We start from the raw sequence: 19,904 nt of genomic DNA, 5'->3' as shown, positions 1-19,904 counted from the left end.
GAGACACAATTGTCGACAGGTGCTACTATATTTATAAGGAGCAAATCAGGGGGAATAGCCTAACAGGCTGACTACACTGTGAGCGTTGCAAAATAAATGTAGACGTACATGTTATTCAATTATTGCACCCACACTGCTCGTGCTCACGTGCTCGCCCACGCCAGCGAGCGTCTGCGTTGCCAAGGGCTAAAATAGAAGTCGGTTCTATTTCTGACGCTGATCGCGCTGCAAGTCCTGCCTCTCCCATCTCCTCATTGGTTTATAGAAGCAGGTACCATCTCCTCATTGGTTATAGACATTTATGAAAGTTGCCAATCGCAATATAAAGTCAAGAGAATAAAAAGCCTGGAAGGAGGAGAGATGACTACAAACGATTCGGTTGACCGTTTTGTGTGTGGATTAATTGGCAGAGTAGAGGACCTTGTGCATTTCGGGTAAAATATCAACTCAATGTTTATATCACATTTTGTGTCAGCAATGCATAATTTAAAGGCATTTTCCAAATGCGTGATCGGATTGAACCCCGGCCTTTAGTGTCAATGACTTGTGTGGCTAATGGGCATCAGACAGAAGACAGAGTAACAACAACTTTTGAGAGGAGATACCCCTCAGTACACTGCTCTTGGTTGAATATGATTTGACTGAATTAGTCTTTGAACTAGCAAGAAGCCCACATGTCTAACAGAGAAGAGTTACTGGGTTTCTGGCATCAGGAGTCACTGCTCATTAGCTGTACTAGACACACAGGACATTTGTACTGATGTCTTGTATCTGTACACAGAGCTTGCTTTTGATTTGTTGTCAAATGTATTGTTTTGATATGTATTGTATTGATACAGGTAACTGTCAAAATAAAGGAAACACCAACATAGTGTCTTAATAGGGCGTTGGGCCACCAAGAGCCGCCAGAACAGCTTCAATGTGCTTTTGCATAGATTCTACAAGTGTCTGGCACTGTACTGGAGGAATGCGAGCTGTACTGGAGTTGCTAGCTAATTTGTCCTGGGATATAAACATTGAGTTGATATTTTACCCCGAAATGCACAAGGTCCTCTACTCCAGCGAAGACATATGCAAATGTTTTGACACACAGTAAGTTTTTATTAGGTGGTTTTTCTCCAACATTAAACACAATAAGGGGGAAAGCAATATCAAAACTGACCATTATACAAAAACGACAGAGGATTGACGTAAAGCAACCAAAGTCAACGGGATATGGAGACAAGTTGATCCACAAATACTGTGGTATAAACTTCGCATATATATTTATATTTACATATATATTAATTTGTAATTGCATGGGAAAAGAAACAATGTACAATGCTACAAAAAAGTATTTACAAGTTAATAAATAAAGCCAGCAAACACAAAGCAGGAAAATGAAGAAAATAATCTAAAGTACAAAGGACATTGAGTCTTTTAATATACAAAAAATACAAAAAGAACATAGAAAAAACATTGAACAGGTAATCGTTAGAAAGTTCAGAGCCTTTGACAGTGACGGAGAGCGATGGCACAAAGGTTTTAAGGATGATCATTGTGAGAGGCAAGGTGACATATTCCTGATCAGTCTGGGTTTCTGAGAGGGACTAACTTAGAGGGAGAGGTGCAGTCTTTGGCCCTTCATTTACAATAGACACAGAAGAGTGTGTGTGTGTGTGTGTCACTTACACACACAGACTAGCATTTGTGAAACCTGAAATGCTGACATCTTTTTGTCAGATCCCCCTCTCCAACCTCTGATATATACACTGAGTGTACAAAATATTAAGAACACCTGCTCTTTCCATGACAGACTGACCTTGTGAATCCAGTTGAAAGCTCCACTTCAAATCAGTGTAGATGAAGGGGAGGAGACAGGTTAAAGAAGCATTTTTAAGCATTGACACAATTGAGACATTTATTGTTTATGTGTGCCAGTCAGAGGGTGAATGGGCAAGACAAAATATTTAAGTGCCTTTGAACAGGGTATGGTAGTATGTGCCAGGTGCATCGGTTTGAGTGTGTCAAAAAACTGCAACGCTGTTGGGTTTTTCAAGCTCAACAGTCTCCTGTGTGTATAAAGAATGGTCCACCACCAAAAGGACATCCAGCCAACTTGAAACTGTGACAAACATTGTAGTTAACATGGGCCAGCATCCCTGTGGAACGCTTTCAACACCTTGTAGAGTCCATGCCCCAACGAATTGAGGCTGTTCTGAGGGAAAAGGGGGGGGGGGTGCAACTCGGTATTAGGAAAGTGTTCCTACTGTTGTGTACACTCAGTGTAGATAGGCTGGGTAGCTGGGGAGGGCACAAAGACATTAGCAAAAAATAAAGATAAGCACACATTCCGGGATAAACGCTTACTGACATTAACTGGAAACTTAAGTGTAAATCTCCCATTGACACAAATGTATGATTTTTCACTAAAGTTTAAGGATCTCCAGTTAAAGAATCCATCTCTCACTCATTGATCAACCACAAAAAAGTATTTAACTGCAGATCCAGGTTCAGCTTTCCCAACACAAATCCTAATCTTGATAATAGGATGTAGAAATAGACGCTGACCTTGAATCAGGGCTTAGGGGCAACTTCCATCAACACCACTAATATGAAGTTCAGCAAATCACATGTAATCACAGTAGACTACCGGACCCCAACATCCACAAACATACAGCGTCCTTTTCAACACCACCACCAACCAGCACACTTGAAAGCATGAAAATCACTTATATTATACTGCCGTAATGCATTCATAATGCAGTACTAACATGCGATAAATATGACCACCCATGTTTCTGATAACTGACATGTGAAACACGATCATCATAGCACATGAAACCATTTCCATGGCTTTACTGTTAGGCACATCAAGCGTTTGTTGTGAAATGTAGTCTGACGACTGCTGTGGCGTGTTATAGGATTTATGTGGCATTTGACATACCCTTTTTACTGTACTGAGCTGAGCCAAGCTGTACTGCGTTGGCCTGGTTACGTACCATGTCAAAAGAAAATATCAGATCGAGCCAGCACACTACGGTTCAGGTTAGCACAATAGTGTAAAAAGGCTATAAAATTGAAGTATAGCCCGTTTAGATGTGCCCTCTGATAGAGATGCAATCCCATGTCCCTATTAGAACATTTACTGTCTTGCACATGACACATTGAGTACGGTTACATGCACATTAATAATTTGATGTTAAACTGATTATGGCAGAAGGCTGAGTATGGCATTAGTCATGTAAACACCTTACTCTGCTTATCTTAATCGGCATACGGTCATATTCAAAGTAAGCATACGCCAATTAAAGCACCTGATTTTCTGAGCCATCTTTAAAAATTTTAGGACATGTAAATGCTTTAATCAGTTTTAGCGATGTGTTTGTTCTGTGTGTGTGTGTGTGTGTGTGTGTGTGTGTGTGTGTTACCGCAAGCAGGGCGAGCTTCCTTCTTTTGCACGAGTGAAGTGAGTTAGGAAAAACTTAAAGTACACATCTTAGAAGTCGTTTTCACATAAACGTTGTATGTCCGAACTCAGAATCAACTATGCTTTACAAAGATAACATGGTCGCTGTGGTAGAACGTTTATTTTGATTGCTGATATTCTGCATTTATCAAAGTCCCACCAGGTTGTCTGATTTCAGATGGCTCCATGTAAACACAATTATGAGGGAAATCATTTATTCTTGCAAAGCATGTAAACGTTTTAATCAAACTATTATATTAATTTGACTATTCACAATAATTGTATTATTGTGTGCATGTAACCGTACTCAGTGTGACACGGTCACAGTCAAAAAGTCACTAGTTGCAGAAAACTCTTTGAGCAAAGGCTTGAGTTTTAACACTGTAATCCACAACACTACTGTCATGGCTGCTGTTAAATAGGGATATTAGGTTTGATCCAAAGTGCTGCAATACTGTAGGAAATGGATAGACATGGGGTACTACAAACCAAGGACTCATCTCATACACAAAGAATCACACAACTTCTGAGCCTCTCAACAGCAGGCAAACTCACTCTCTCCACTTCAAATCTCAATGCTCCCGAAACCACCTCATACTTCATCATAGTCCACCGGTCTTTGGCACACGTGGAGTTGACAATGTTTTAGTTGAGTTGTACTTTCTCTTCCTCTTTTTCATTTATCTGCTGAATTAACTGAATTGAACTGAAGTTGACCTCCAACCCTGGTACACAAGGATGAAAGGCCTTGTGATGAAAGGAAGGGAGCAAACAAAAGGGACAGTCCTTTCGTTCTTGTTTCTTCTTCTTTACACTATAGGGAACAAAAAGACTGGACATTTAAAAACCACGCTTCATTTCACAATACAACATACATCTCTCTCTCCGAGTGCTATAGTACTTTCCACACACGCTCTTCTAGTTAAAAGGGAGCACAGTGTCCTTTTAAATACATTTCTCTCCTCCTGCAAGTCATTGACAAGAGGGTCTAACACACATTGGGGTCCATCAAATGGCTCGGAGCTAACTTTCTTGATGATCTGAGGGAGTGGTCACCATGCCAACAACAGCCATTTTGTGCCATTCGGCTCACATGTAGGCAGTTCTACTCTCTAAGGCATTGCCAATCGAGGAGAAGCCATTTAGTGCCATCGTGTTTGAGCCGCAATGGCCGCCCGACATTGTGCATTTCAGGTCACCATAATGTACTCTAACTGGCCACATCGCTTTTTTTGGCTTCCCAGAAATGCACCCATTAAAACAAATACTGAACCAAAATGGATGCTGGATGCCTCAGTTGCACTATTTCCATGAACCATCATCATTGAGCCCTCATGGCTGCCTACTCCTTCATGTCAGGAGAGAGCCTCTCTCTCAAACTCTAGTGTGAAACTGAACAACATCAGGCATGAAATAAAAGGGGAGGGAGGGAGGGAGCGGGCTGGCTGTAGCATTTCATTGTCTGTTAGCACCACTTGGAGAAATAAGACGCAATGCACAAATGCAGAGTGCCGCCGCATCAAAGCAGTGACAAAATGAGCTATTATTGAATGTTTGTAGTAATAATAATGCCCTATTTGTGTGAATAGTGTTAGTTTAACAAACTGGACATGTTCCCATTAGCAGTGAGGAGTTAAAAGGAGTAAAGTTTCTGATGATTGGTTAACAACCCAATGTATCTATCCAGTAGGGGCCTTTCTCTCCCAAAATCCTTTTAGTGGTTCGTTGGAACGCGTTTCCCTCCGCTAGCTGGCAGTACTGAGCATCTGTCCATCTGTCTCAGTCCGCGTGTCGCGGAACATCGAAGAAACAGATGCAGTTGATGGTAGTCTAGAAAGGAGTGTAAAAAAATAGTACCTGAACCTTTGCTGAGGGAGAGGTCTGTAGAAACTAGAGGGAGTGTAACTCCTTTAGAGGGGAGGAATTCATTTTCCTACGCACCTAGATGACATAGTTATATTTTTACTCAGGTTTTCCCCTCTCGATTAGGGCATCCACAGAGAGCTGTGAAGCTAACAGGAAGTGATGTGGACTCACAGGAAGTGACCTGGACATGGGTTGTAGCCTGGTTAGGAAACACCTGGGAGAGGGGTCAGATGTGGGTAAGCATACACAGCATCCACACAGAGTCACTACTTCCACAAGGACAGTCACCTGCCTCGCAAAATGGAGTTGAGTGCAAGTTCATTGGCCAATAGGGATTTCCATTCCATTCAGCTTTATTAGTCCTCTGAGGCATTCACGCTCAGATGCTGAACACGGCCAAGCTGGCAACAGGCCCCTCTACCATGGCACAGCAGGGGTGGCACTCAAAGATGGCACCCAGAAAGCCCAGCAGGAAGCAGGGAGGTGGGTGAGGGTTTCTGGTGACATGGCATTGCCCCTCAGAAGATGCCCTTTGCGATTTTCAGGCCTTTCTGCTTCATTCGCGGCAGGGTGGAGCTGGCCACGTGCTTGGTCCGGCCCACCTTGGGGAAGCCGCGTTTCTTCAGGACAAAGTCGTAGTTGGCCGAAGAGTTCATGGCATAGAAAACGTTGGCATTGTCTGGAATCTTCAGCTCTGTGGAGGGGGGGGGGGGGGGGGGGGGGGTGCAACAGAAACATTGGCATGGTTAAAAGGCACATTGAAACAACAGGCAAGAGAGAATGTCAAAATCTGTTAGTGAAAATGGAAGGAGAGATTGTTAGACAAGGCGTGTGCAGGTATTTCTAAAAATGACAGTGACCAGAGATACGAACAGGTCCAGAATGGAGGGTGTGGGGAAAACTGAAATGTTTGTAAGTGTGAAATGTAGTTCAAAATGCATGAACGTTGAGGTTTGTATCTTTCAGGTTCTACTGTAAGTCCTGAGTGAACGTGACAAACAGCTGACTGACCTTTCTCCTCAGAGATCTTCTGCAGCAGTTCGTAATCCTCCGCTCTCTCCCGGTCCAGGTTGTGTTTCACCATGGCCTTTCTGACCACCGCCGGCGTCTTGTCCTGACTGGTCACCTGGAGATCATGTGATGACCACAAGAAATTTGACTCAACCAGACCTCACAACCACTAAACACATTGGCAGGGAAATTCTCTTTTCTAATCGAACATATTCAAAATGAACGCAGCAGCTCACCAGGATGCTCTTGTACATGTTGCCGTTGTCTACGTCCAGGCTGACCCGGATGATGCAGCAGTCATCCACCTGCTGGTTGTAGAGGGGCAGTGACAGCGACGAGTAGCTGGACACGCCCGACACGGAGCGCTTGTGTGAGCGGGAGCCCGCACCCGCCACAGGCGTGGAGGACATGGAGGAGGAGGAGGCGCTACTGGAGCCCGAGCCAGAGCCCAGACCAGAGGCATCCAAGGAGGACAGAGAGGTAGACTCCCAGAACTGGAGAGAGACAGAGAGAGAAGGGGGGTAGGCACAGGTTAGATTACAGTGCCACTTAAGAATATTGAGATGCAATCAAGTTAAGCAATGCATATTAAACATGATCATTTAACATGACTGGGATCTATTGAATGAATTCCAGTGAATTAAGACAAATACTTGGGAACACTGAAATTGAGGCTGGTGTTTTTTTCTCTAATGGGATCCCCAAGAGTGCCTGCAACTAACATGACATGCACATAAAATGTAGAAAACACAATGAAATATGTGGACAGAAGAATGTGCAACCAGGTGATCTGTTACTATGGATAGAAGGTGAACTGTTACTTCTACTGAGTAGTATGGATACAAGGTGAACTGTTACTTCTACTGAGTAGTATGGATACAAGGTGAACTGTTACTATGGATACAAGGTGAACTGTTACTATGGATAGAAGGTGAACTGTTACTTCTACTGAGTAGTATGGATACAAGGTGAACTGTTACTATGGATACAAGGTGAACTGTTACTATGGATAGAAGGTGAACTGTTACTTCTACTGAGTAGTATGGATACACGGTGAACGGTTACTTCTACTGAGTAGTATGGATACAAGGTGAACTGTTACTTCTACTGAGTAGTATGGATACAAGGTGAACTGTTACTTCTACTGAGTAGTATGGATAGAAGGTGAACTGTTACTATGGATACAAGGTGAACTGTTACTATGGATAGAAGGTGAACTGTTACTTCTACTGAGTAGTATGGATACAAGGTGAACTGTTACTATGGATACAAGGTGAACTGTTACTATGGATACAAGGTGAACTGTTACTATGGATAGAAGGTGAACTGTTACTTCTACTGAGTAGTATGGATACAAGGTGAACTGTTACTTCTACTGAGTAGTATGGATACAAGGTGAACTGTTACTTCTACTGAGTAGTATGGATACAAGGTGAACTGTTACTTCTACTGAGTAGTATGGATACAAGGTGAACTGTTACTTCTACTGAGTAGTATGGATACAAGGTGAACTGTTACTATGGATACAAGGTGAACTGTTACTATGGATAGAAGGTGAACGGTTACTATGGATACAAGGTGAACTGTTACTTCTACTGAGTAGTATGGATACAAGGTGAACTGTTACTTCTACTGAGTAGTATGGATACAAGGTGAACTGTTACTATGGATACAAGGTGAACTGTTACTATGGATACAAGGTGAACGGTTACTATGGATACAAGGTGAACTGTTACTTCTACTGAGTAGTATGGATACAAGGTGAACTGTTACTATGGATGCAAGGTGATCTGTTACTATGGATACAAGGTGAACTGTTACTTCTACTGAGTAGTATGGATACAAGGTGAACTGTTACTTCTACTGAGTAGTATGGATACAAGGTGAACTGTTACTTCTACTGAGTAGTATGGATACAAGGTGAACTGTTACTTCTACTGAGTAGTATGGATACAAGGTGAACGGTTACTATGGATACAAGGTGAACTGTTACTATGGATAGAAGGTGAACTGTTACTTCTACTGAGTAGTATGGATAGAAGGTGAACTGTTACTTCTACTGAGTAGTATGGATACAAGGTGAACTGTTACTTCTACTGAGTAGTATGGATACAAGGTGAACGGTTACTTCTACTGAGTAGTATGGATACAAGGTGAACGGTTACTTCTACTGAGTAGTATGGATACAAGGTGAACTGTTACTTCTACTGAGTAGTATGGATACAAGGTGAACGGTTACTTCTACTGAGTAGTATGGATACAAGATAAACTCTTCACCAAAGACACAACAAATAAAACCAGTCAAAACAAAAAAGGTCAAGGTGCAGCGGTGATCAAAGGGAGCAGACACATGAATAAATCAACACCTGCACACATTCGGAAACTACTCAACACACACACACACACACACACGCCGTTCTCGCCCATTCACAAAATGGCTACAGGGGTGATGTGATGGTGACGTCACTCAGATAGACAGTGCAAGCAGCACACTCCTCTGATGGCAGTGTGAAATGGCTGCACCACAAGCTAGCACAGGGGAAACAGAGAAATGGTACAGGAAGTATTAAATAGTACCGTGGGTGCCAGGTCAGGCAAGGGGCCGCACTTCCCTAACGTGGAATTGGAATGTTTTACGGAAGGCGTGGAGGTCTACAGAAAAGGAATGAAGAGCTACAGTCACCAGTGGGCCTCACATGAGCTCTTTCTTGTGGGATGGAAGAGTTATACTATGCTAAGACAGTAGTATGGCTATAGTGATCATACAGGTATCATGGTCTTTAAAGCAAGACTCAGAGATATGACATCCCCATCACACATGGTGGGGCAACTTCCAGCTTACAGATGTCAACACACACTCGTAGTAATACATCCCTGTCCACTGACAGGTCATCATTGTAAATAAGAATATATTCTTAATCGACTTTCCTGTATAAATGAAATAAATAGATATATAGAAGATCTCCTGTCTCTCACACCTTTCGCTCGTGGACATCGGGTGAGTCGGAGATGAAGCTGATATTGATCTCCTCCACATCGGAGCTGCTGGAGCCAGCGGAGGTGACGCTCAGGGAGTCCGCTCCATCACCCCCTCCACCTCCACCCGAGCCCCCCAGGCAGGGGGCGTAACGCAGCTGGTCAAAGGACTTGGAGTGGGAGCTGCCCGCACTGCTGCAGCCTGGCTCCGAGCTGGCAGGCTGGCGACTGAGAGAGGGAGTGAAGAAATGGGAGGGAGAGAGGGACGGAGAGAGACAGAGAGAGGGGAGAGATGGAAGAGAAAATGCAGGTTGAGAGCAAGAGTGGGAGAAAAGAAGAAGGTGAATAATGAGTTAAAACACATTGACACAAATAGACTGTAAATCATATATAGCACCAATTGAACAGAAATAACTTCCTGCAATAATATTTATTGACTTACTCGCTCCAGCGTTTGATGATTCCTGTGTTCTTCTTCTTGAGAGTGTTGGAGGCTGACTCTGACAATGGCTCAATCTCACATGATTGGCTGTAGCTGTGGGAAAAAACACACAAAGAAGAGCACGTGTTTGTGTGTTCCGGTCTTTCATTACTCCTCCTTTTTTTCAAAGTCTCCCTCTCTTCCCCCCCTACTGTTCCTCACACCCACAACAATCTATTTCTGGTGCAGTGTGAAAATACTCTCATGTATTTGTAACAGAATACTATCTGTTCTCTCTCTTACCTCTCAGCCTCTGTGAGTTTGTCCACACCGGAGAACCACTCTCGGAAACGCTTGTTTCGGGTGAAGTTATAGTTGTTGCAGGCCAGCTGCAGAAGCTTGATCTGGGCAATCACCTCAAACTCCTATACAGCCAGAGGAAAGAAAATGATAAATATGCACTCACATCTTCATCATCATTGTAATCACCATAATCATCATCACACTTTAAATTCATATTGCATTTCTCACCTTCCTCCTCTTCTCAAAATTGATCAGCCCTCCCTGTAAACAAGAAAATATGTTATTCAGAATAGAAATTGGGTTGTGTGTAATTTTGAGGAAAGAGGGGATGTGTGAGTGTGTGTTTGTGTGAGTGTGTGTGTGTGTGCCACTCACGTCCAGGTAGTCCTTCATGGCTGTGTCCATCATGACTAGGTCTGTAAGGAAAGTGCCCAGGTAGGGAATGGTCCCCTGCATCACACTCTGAAATAAACAAACAGGCAGGCAGAGACTGGTGTTAGCGTGTGTTTCAAGTTTTAATGTCACATGCACAAGTACTGTGAAATCAAAACCCAACAATGCAATAATCAAGAACAATATATTACTAGGAAAAAAAAAATCACACGAGAAATAAGAATAAGACATTTGAAATACACAATAAAGTACCGGTAAGTAAGTAAACATACTATATACCGGAAATATTTTAAAAAGTCAGTTCCAATACCATATTTCCATGTGCAGGGATCCTGGGGTGATGGAGGTAGATATGTATAGGGGTAAGGGGACAGGGATACTGGGGTGATGGAGGTAGATATGTATAGGGGTAAGGGGACAGGGATACTGGGGTGATGGAGGTAGATATGTATAGGGGTAAGGGGACAGGGATACTGGGGTGATGGAGGTAGATATATATAGGGGTAAGGGGACAGGGATACTGGGGTGATGGAGGTAGATATGTATTGGGGTAAGGGGACAGGGATACTGGGGTGATGGAGGTAGATATGTACAGGGGTAAGGGGACAGGGATACTGGGGTGATGGAGGTAGATATGTACAGGGGTAAGGGGACAGGGATACTGGGGTGATGGAGGTAGATATGTATAGGGGTAAGGGGACAGGGATACTGGGGTGATGGAGGTAGATATGTATAGGGGTAAGGGGACAGGGATACTGGGGTGATGGAGGTAGATATGTACAGGGGTAAGGGGACAGGGATACTGGGGTGATGGAGGTAGATATGTACAGGGGTGACTAGGCAACTGAATAGAAGATAAACAGAGTAGCAGCAGCTTGCAGGTGAGTGGGTGTGTAGAGTCAGTATAAATGTATGTGCATATTATGTGTGAGAGCAGATGATGGAGTGAGTGTTTATGTGTTGGAGTGAAAAGTGTGTCTGTGTGTGTGTGTGTGTGTGTGTAGGGCCCTGTGTGTGTCCAGAGAGACTGAAATAAAAAGGTCAATAAAGATACGAGGTAAACTCGGTCTGTGTAGTTATTTTGTTTGTTATTTATCAGTTGTATTGCTTGGGGATAGAAGCTGTTCAAGAGCCTGTTGGGGTCAGACCTGCCACACCTCTTGCCGTGAGGCAGCAGAGAAAATAGTCTACGGCCTGGGTGGTTGGGGTCTTTGGCGATTTTCCGGGCCTTCTTTTCACACCGCCTGATATAGAAGTCCTGAATGGCAGGAAGCTCGTTCTCAGTGATGTACGTAGCGCCATGTGATCGAGGGCGGTGCTATTGCCATACCAAGCAGTGATGCAGTCGGTCAATATGCTCTCAATGGTACAACTGTAGAACTTTTCAGGATTTGAGGGTCCGTGCCAAACCTTTTCATCCTCCCGAGTGGAAGAGGCGCAGTAGCTCCTTCTTCATGACTGTACGTGTGTGTTTGGACATTTTAAGTCTTTAGTGATTTGGACACCGAGGAACTTGAAGCTGTTGACCTGCTCCACTGCCGCCCCGTCGATGTGGATTGGGGTGTGCTCACCCCCCCATTTCCTATAGTCCACAATCAGCTCCTTGGTCTTGCTGACGTTGAGGGAGAGGTTGTTGCTCTGGCACCACACTGACCTCCTCCCTGTAGGCTGAATCATTGTCGCCGGTGCTCAGGCCTACCACCATCATGTCATCAGTGAACTTGATGATGGCGTTGAAGTCATCCGTTGAAGTCGTACACAGTCGTAGGTGAACAGGGAGTACAGGAGGGGACTAAGCACACACCCCTGTGGGGCTCCTGTGTTAAGGGTCAGTGTGGTGGAGGTGATGTTGCCTACCCTTACCACCTGGAGTCGGCACGCCAAGTCCAGGATCCAGTTGCAGAGGTATGTGTTCAGACCCAGAGTCCTAAGCTTGGTGACGAGCTTGGAGGGGATAATGGTGTTAAACGCTGAGCTGTAGTCAATGAACAACATTCTCACATACAGTGTATTCGGAAAGTATTCAGACACCTTGACTTTTTCCACATTTTGTTACGTTACAGCTTTATTCTGAAATTGATTAAATAATTTTACCCCCTCATCAATCTACACACAATACCCCATAATGACAAAGGTTTTTAGAAATACCTTATTTACATAAGTATTCAGACCCTTTGCTATGAGACTCGAAATTGAGCTAAGGTGCATCCTGTTTCCATTGATCAACCTTTAGATGTTTCTACAACTAGATTGGAGTCCACCTGTAGTAAATACAATCTACTGGACATGATTTGGAAAAGGCACACACGCATCTATATAAGGTCCACAGTTGGCAGTGCATGTCAGAGCAAAAACCAAGCCATGATGTTGAGGGAATTGTCTGTAGATCTCCGAGACAGGATTGTGTTGAGGCACAGATCTGGGGAAGGGTACCAAAAAATGTCTGCAGCATTGAAGGTCCCCAAGAACATTCTTAAATGGAAAAAGTTTGGAACCACTAAGACTCTTCCTAGAGCTGGCCGCCAGGTAAATCATGGTGGTGGCAGCATCATGCTGTGGGGATATTTTTCAGCAGCAGGGACTGGGAGACTAGTCAGAATCGAGGGAAAGATGAATGGAGCAAAAGTACAGAGAGATGCTTGATGAAAACCTGCTCCAGAGCGATCAGGACCTCAGACTGGGGCGAAGGTTCACTTTCCAACAGGACAACGACCCTAAGCACACAGCCAAGACAACGCAGGTGTGGCTTCGGGACAAGTCTCTGAACATCCTTGAGTGGCCCAGCCAGAGCCTGGACTTGAACCTAACCGAACATCTCTGGAGAGACTGGAAAATAGCTGTGAAGCAATGCTCCCCATCCAACTTGACAGAGCTTGAGAGGATCTGCAGAGAAGAATATGAGAAACTTCCCAAATACAGGTGTGCCAAGCTTGTAGTTATATACCCAAGAAGACTTGAGGCTGTAATCGCTGCCAAAGGTGCTTCAACAAAGTACTGAGTAAAGGGGTTTGAATACTTATGGAAATGTGATATTTCCGTTTTTTGTTTGTAATAAATTTGCAAAGATTTCTAAAACATTTTTTTGCTTTGTCATTATGTGGTATTGTGTGTAGATTGATGAGTGGGAAAAACGATTTAAATCAATTTTAGAATAAGGATGACACGTGGAAAAAAATCAAGGGTCTGAATACTTTCCGAATGCACTGTAGTTATTCCTCTTATCTAGGTGGGTGAGGGCAGTGTGGGGAGCAATTGAGATTGGGTCTAAGGGTCTGTTGGGGCAGTATGCAAAATGGAGTGGGTCTAGGGTAGCTGGAATGGTGGAGTTAATGTGTGCCATAACCAGCCTCTCAAAGCACTTCATTAGCACTTCACAGAAGTGAGTGCAACAGGGCGGTAATCATTGTGGCATGAATCCTTAAGAGATCTCAGTAGGCCATGTTAAAACATGGGGATTACATACTGGGACAAGGAGAGGTTGAAAATGACCGTGAAAATGCCTGCCAGCTGTTCTGCACATGCAGAGAACGTGCCCTGGAATACCAACGGGGCCCGCGGCCTTGCAGCTGTTGACCTGATTAAAGACCCTTCTCACGTCGGCCTTGGAGAGCGAGATTAGTCCTCTGGGTCGGTGACAGCACTCGCACCCGGGTCGGTGACAGCACTCGCACCCGGGTCGGTAACAGCACTCGCACCCGGGTCGGTGACAGCACTCGCACCCGGGTCGGTGACAGCACTCGCACCCGGATCGATGTCAAAGCGTACATAAAATGCATGGAGTTGGTCTGGTAGAGAGACATCATTGGGCAGATCACGGTTGGGTCTTCCTTTGTAATCCGTAATGGACTGTAGCCCCTGACACATGCGGTTGGCGTCGGAGCCTGTGTAGTATGAATCCACCTTATTCCTATATTGTCTTTTTTCTCGTTTGAGGACTCTGTGGAGGTCATAGCGGTACTTCTTGTACTTATTCCTGTCCTCGGCCATAGCCTCAGGGTTGTCTACGATAGCTCTGTGTGCGGTAGCCTTGTCCTTTAGTTTAGTGCCAACCTTGGTGTTAATCCAGGACTTTTGGTTGGGGAAGCAGCAAACCCTCACCGTGGGTACAAAGTCACTGATGCATTTTCTAATTAAGCCGATGACGGAGGTGGTTAGCTTGTCGATGTTATGTGTGTGTGTGTGTGTGTGTGTGTACGTGTGCATGCATGACTTTGCTAGTGATTAAATAAGGAGTAACATACATTTTTCATCAGGGGGAAAAAAGTATATGGAAATCAATAATTGAATATCTGCATCTCCCTCTGTGGACACTGCTTATATAAATGAGCTATCTACAGATGGCTGCTGTTCCCAGTTTAATAAATGCACAATTGTCATATGATTACATTGTAATTACAGTCAAATTAAGCTGTAAATTTGCATATCACCTCTAGAGTGAGCTGTGAGCATTTTGCGAGTCAGATTGATTCCCCAAACAACCACTAGAGGGCGGTGTGTCCCTTCTTATTCATTCTAATTCTATACACCACAGAGAGAACAATGACATGAATCCCCTTATTGTGAACAGCAAAATACTGCACCTCTAAGCTATTTTCATTAGAGGCATCCATGACAGCCATTTACTACAAAGTGGGTCAATTTCAAAGGGAGTGATTTTAAAGTGGAGCAGATGAGTGAGAGTGAAAGGGTGAGAGAGCATTGATCCATAAAATTTACATTTGAGTCATTTAGCAGACGCTCTTATACAGAGAGACTTACAGGAGCAATTTGGGTTAAGAGCCTTGCTTGAAGGGCACAGACAGATTCTTTGCCTAGTCGGCTCAGGGATTCGAACCAGAAAACATGGCAATAGGAGCATGTGTGACTGTATGTGTTTGAGTGAGCGTGTCAGCAGAGTTCAGTGAGGACAGAGGGACCGCTTGTTTTCTATTCTATGGCGTCTTGCCCGCTGGAACACTTCCTGACACGGCTTAAAAAAAACAATGACTCCAGCCTGTCTAATCTACAGGGCCAAGATGGGGGTGCTTGGACTACATCTGTCACCTCTCTCTCTCTCTTTCATTTATATCTTTCCCTCTTTGTCTCTCTGTCCCTCTTTCTGTCCCTCTAGCTATCCCTCACCAAACTAACTATCTTAAGATGAATGCACTGTCATCTCTCGCTCTTGTAAGGCGCTCTGGCTCTCACTCGGTCTTCATTTTTTGACCTCCCCTATACTCTCATCCTCTGTCTGTCAGAACATTTCATCTCTCTTTCTGCTTTCTCCCTGCTTTTCATGTCATCTCTCTCTGCTTTCTCCCTGCTTTTCATGTCATCTATCTTCCTGCTTTTCATGTCATATATCTCTCTGCTTTCTCTCTGCTTTTCATGTCATCGCTCTCTCTGCTTTCTCCCTGCTTTTCATGTCATCTATCTCTCTGCTTTTCATGTCATCTCTCTCTGCTTTCTCCCTGCTTTTCATGTCATCTATCTCTCTGCTTTCTCCCTGCTTTTCATGGCATCTATCTCTCTGCTTTCTCCCTGCTGTTCATGTCATCTATCTCTCTGCTTTTCATGCCATCCTCCATGTCATCTCTCTGCTTTCTCTCTGATTTTCATGTCATCTCTCTCTGCTTTTCATGTCATCTTTCTCTCTGCTTTCTCTCTGCTTTTCATGTCATCTCTCTCTGCTTTTCATGTCATCTCTCTCTGCTTTCTCTCTGATTTTCATGTCATCTCTCTCTGCTTTTCATGTCATCTCTCTCTGCTTTCTCTCTGATTTTCATGTCATCTCTCTCTGCTTTTCATGTCATCTTTCTCTCTGCTTTCTCTCTGATTTTCATGTAATCTCTCTCTGCTTTTCATGTAATCTCTCTCTCTGATTTTCATGTCATCTCTCTCTGCTTTCTCTCTGATTTTCATGTAATCTCTCTCTGCTTTTCATGTAATCTCTCTCTTTGCTTTTCATGTCATCTCTCTCTGCTTTTCATGTCATCTCTCTCTGCTTTTCATGTCATCTCTCTCTGCTTTTCATGTCATCTCTCTCTGCTTTTCATGTCATCTATCTCTGCTTTTCATGTCATCTATCTCTGCTTTCTCCCTGCTTTTCATGTCATCTCTCTCTGCTTTCTCCCTTCTTTTCATGTCATCTCTCTCTGCTTTCTCCCTGATTTTCATGTCATCTCTCTCTCTGCTTTCTCCCTGATTTTCATGTCACCTCTCTCTGCTTTTCATGTCATCTCTCTCTGCTTTCTCCCTCCTTTTCATGTCATCTGTCTCTGCTTTCTCCCTGCTTTTCATGTCATCTCTCTCTGCTTTCTCTCTGCTTTTCATGTCATCTCTCTCTGCTTTCTCCCTGCTTTTCATGTCATCCATCTCTGCTTTCTCCCTGCTTTTCACGTCATCTCTCTCTCTGCTTTCTCTCTGCTTTTCATGTAATCTCTCTCTCTGCTTTTCATGCCATCCTCCATGTCATCCCTCTCTGCTTTTCATGCCATCCTCCATGTCATCTCTCTCTGCTTTTCATGTCATCTCTCTCTGCTTTTCATGCCATCCTCCATGTCATCTCTCTCTGCTTTTCATGTAATCTCTCTCTGCTTTTCATGCCATCCTCCATGACATCTCTCTCTGCTTTTCATGCCATCCTCCATGTCATCTCTCTCTGCTTTTCATGTCATCTCTCTCTGCTTTTCATGTCATCTCTCTGCTTTTCATGTCATCTCTCTGCTTTTCATGCCATCCTCCATGTCATCTCTCTCTGCTTTTCATGCCATCCTCCATTTTTGTAAAAGCCACTTTTTTCTTCCTCTTCAATCTTTCTAGTATTTTGTCTCTCTCTAAGTCCACTCCATCTTACCCTCCCTCCCTCCTTTTTTACATTGCCTCTCTCTTAATGTCCTTACCAGGTCTCGGGGTTGCTGCTGTCTCTTCTGGGCTCGTTTGGGGTTTATTTCCAGGGTGGCGAATTTGGACGTGCCTTCCTAAACAGAAAAAATAACGGACAACATTCACAGTGAGATCTAAAGCCTAAGCCCCTATTTCAGCAATCAGATAACACTAGTTTCTGTTCAATTAAATGAAAGAATACCCACTTTTACCTGGAATGCGCACCGAGCTTATCATTTATCAAGCTATCAAATGGTGAACATACACTCTCCCCCATTCTACCGCAGAGTATCAGGCAGGGGAGATATATTCCCAAGTTGCACCCCCCCAAACACACATAGTGGCCAACATCTAGATACCCTGATACCCTGTATGTATGTGTGTGTTTGTTCTGGAATTTGGGGAATGTCAGGGTTTGATGTCTATGTGTGTGTAAGTGGGCTTAGTTGCTATCTCCCCTACATAACACCTGCACAGTCTCACACCCCCAAGCCCAAGTCAAGACCACCCACCAGAACAACCACCTTTATACGGTTCTGTTCTATACTGTTCTGTACTATTCTGTACTGTTCTATACTGCTGTACTATTCTGTACTGTTCTATACTGCTATACTGTTCTGTACTGTTCTGTACTGTTCTATACTGTTCTGTTCTATACTGCTATACTGTTCTGTTCTGTTCTATACTGCTATACTGTTCTGTACTGTTCTATACTGTTCTGTTCTGTTCTATACTGCTATACTGTTCTGTACTGTTCTGTACTGTTCTATACTGTTCTGTACTGTTCTATACTGTTCTGTACTGTTCTATACTGTTCTGTTCTGTTCTATACTGCTATACTGTTCTGTTCTGTTCTATACTGCTATACTGTTCTGTTCTATACTGCTATACTGTTCTGTACTGTTCTGTACTATTCTGTACTGTTCTATACTGCTATACTGTTCTGTACTGTTATATACTGCTATACTGTTCTGTACTGTTCTATACTGCTATACTGTTCTGTTCTGTTCTATACTGCTATACTGTTCTGTTCTATACTGCTATACTGTTCTGTACTGTTCTGTACTATTCTGTACTGTTCTATACTGCTGTACTGTTCTGTACTGTTCTATACTGCTGTACTGTTCTGTACTGTTCTGTACTGTTCTATACTGCTATACTGTTCTGTACTGTTCTATACTGCTATACTGTTCTGTACTGTTCTGTACTATACTGCTATACTGTTCTGTTCTATACTGCTATACTGTTCTATACTGCTATACTGTTCTGTTCTATACTGCTATACTGTTCTATACTGCTATACTGTACTGTTCTATACTGCTATACTGTTCTGTACTGTTCTATACTGCTATACTGTTCTGTACTGTTCTATACTGCTATACTGTTCTGTACTGTTCTGTACTATACTGCTATACTGTTCTGTTCTATACTGCTATACTGTTCTATACTGCTATACTGTTCTGCTCTATACTGCTATACTGTTCTATACTGCTATACTGTACTGTTCTATACTGCTATACTGTTCTGTTCTGTTCTATACTGCTTTACTGTTCTATAATGCTACACTGTTCTGTTCTATACTGCTATACTGTTCTGTTCTATACTGCTATACTGTTCTGTACTGTTCTATACTGCTATACTGTTCTGTACTGTTCTATACTGTTATGTACTGTTCTATACTGCTATACTGTTCTGTATTGTTCTATACTGCTATACTGTTCTGTCCTGTTCTATACTGCTATACTGTTCTGTACTGTTCTATACTGCTATACTGTTCTGTTCTATACTGCTATACTGTTCTGTTCTATACTGTTATGCTGTTCTGTACTGTTCTATACTGCTAAACTTTTCTGTTCTATACTGCTATACTGTTCTGTACTGTTCTATACTGCTATAGTGTTCTGTTCTATACTGCTATACTGTTCTGTACTGTTCTATACTGCTATAGTGTTCTGTACTGTTCTATACTCCTATACTGTTCTGTTCTATACTGCACAGTTCTATACTGCTATACTGTTCTGTACTGTTCTATACTGCTATACTGTTCTGTACTGTTCTATACTGCTATACTGTTCGGTACTGTTCTATGCTGCTATACTGTTCTGTACTGTTCTATACTGCTATAATGTTCTGTTCTACTATACTGTTCTGTACTGTTCTATACTGCTATACTGTTCTGTACTGTTCTATACTGTTCTGTTCTGCTATACTGTTCTGTACTGTTCTATACTGCTGTACTGTTCTGTACTGTTCTATACTGCTTACTGTTCTGTTCTATACTGCTATACTGTTCTGTTCTATACTGTTCTACTGTTCTGTACTGTTCTATACGGTTCTGTTCTGTTCTATACTGCTATACTGTTCTGTTCTGTTCTATACTGCTATACTGTTCTGTTCTATACTGCTATACTGTTCTGTTCTGTTCTATACTGTTCTGTTCTGTACTGTTCTATACTGTTCTGTACTGTTCTATACTGTTCTATACTGTTCTACTGTTCTGTACTATACTGCTATACTGTTCTGTACTGTTCTACTGTTCTGTACGGTTCTGTTCTATACTGCTCTGTACTGTTCTATACTGCTATACTGTTCTGTTCTGTTCTATACTGTTTTGTTCTATAC

The 19,904-nt window shown here is 43.1% G+C and overlaps 1 protein-coding gene across 4 annotated transcripts in view; it reads right to left on the bottom strand.

Moving 5' to 3' along the window:
* Positions 1 to 1,080: 1,080 nt before the first annotated feature.
* LOC139408389 (ral guanine nucleotide dissociation stimulator-like) overlaps positions 1,081 to 19,904 on the bottom strand; it is a 100,049-nt gene continuing 81,225 nt past the window's right edge. For 3 of the 4 annotated variants that reach the window (XM_071152196.1, XM_071152195.1, XM_071152193.1), the window contains exons 8-17: positions 17,300 to 17,377; positions 10,401 to 10,487; positions 10,254 to 10,286; positions 10,026 to 10,147; positions 9,744 to 9,836; positions 9,304 to 9,529; positions 8,903 to 8,977; positions 6,562 to 6,819; positions 6,326 to 6,440; positions 1,081 to 6,008 (exon numbers count right to left, since the gene is read on the bottom strand). In XM_071152196.1, the coding sequence (XP_071008297.1) occupies positions 5,833 to 6,008; positions 6,326 to 6,440; positions 6,562 to 6,819; positions 8,903 to 8,977; positions 9,304 to 9,529; positions 9,744 to 9,836; positions 10,026 to 10,147; positions 10,254 to 10,286; positions 10,401 to 10,487; positions 17,300 to 17,377 (1,263 nt within the window). In that variant the 3' untranslated portion in view covers positions 1,081 to 5,832. The remainder of the gene's footprint in view (positions 6,009 to 6,325; positions 6,441 to 6,561; positions 6,820 to 8,902; positions 8,978 to 9,303; positions 9,530 to 9,743; positions 9,837 to 10,025; positions 10,148 to 10,253; positions 10,287 to 10,400; positions 10,488 to 17,299; positions 17,378 to 19,904) is intronic. The other variant, XM_071152194.1, reaches the window with a different exon arrangement.

This window comes from Oncorhynchus clarkii, chromosome 5, assembly GCF_045791955.1.
Source record: "Oncorhynchus clarkii lewisi isolate Uvic-CL-2024 chromosome 5, UVic_Ocla_1.0, whole genome shotgun sequence".
Taxonomy (NCBI): domain Eukaryota; kingdom Metazoa; phylum Chordata; class Actinopteri; order Salmoniformes; family Salmonidae; genus Oncorhynchus; species Oncorhynchus clarkii.
The sequence above is the reverse complement of the archived record's forward strand: the minus strand, read 5'-3'. Positions and strand labels throughout refer to the sequence as shown.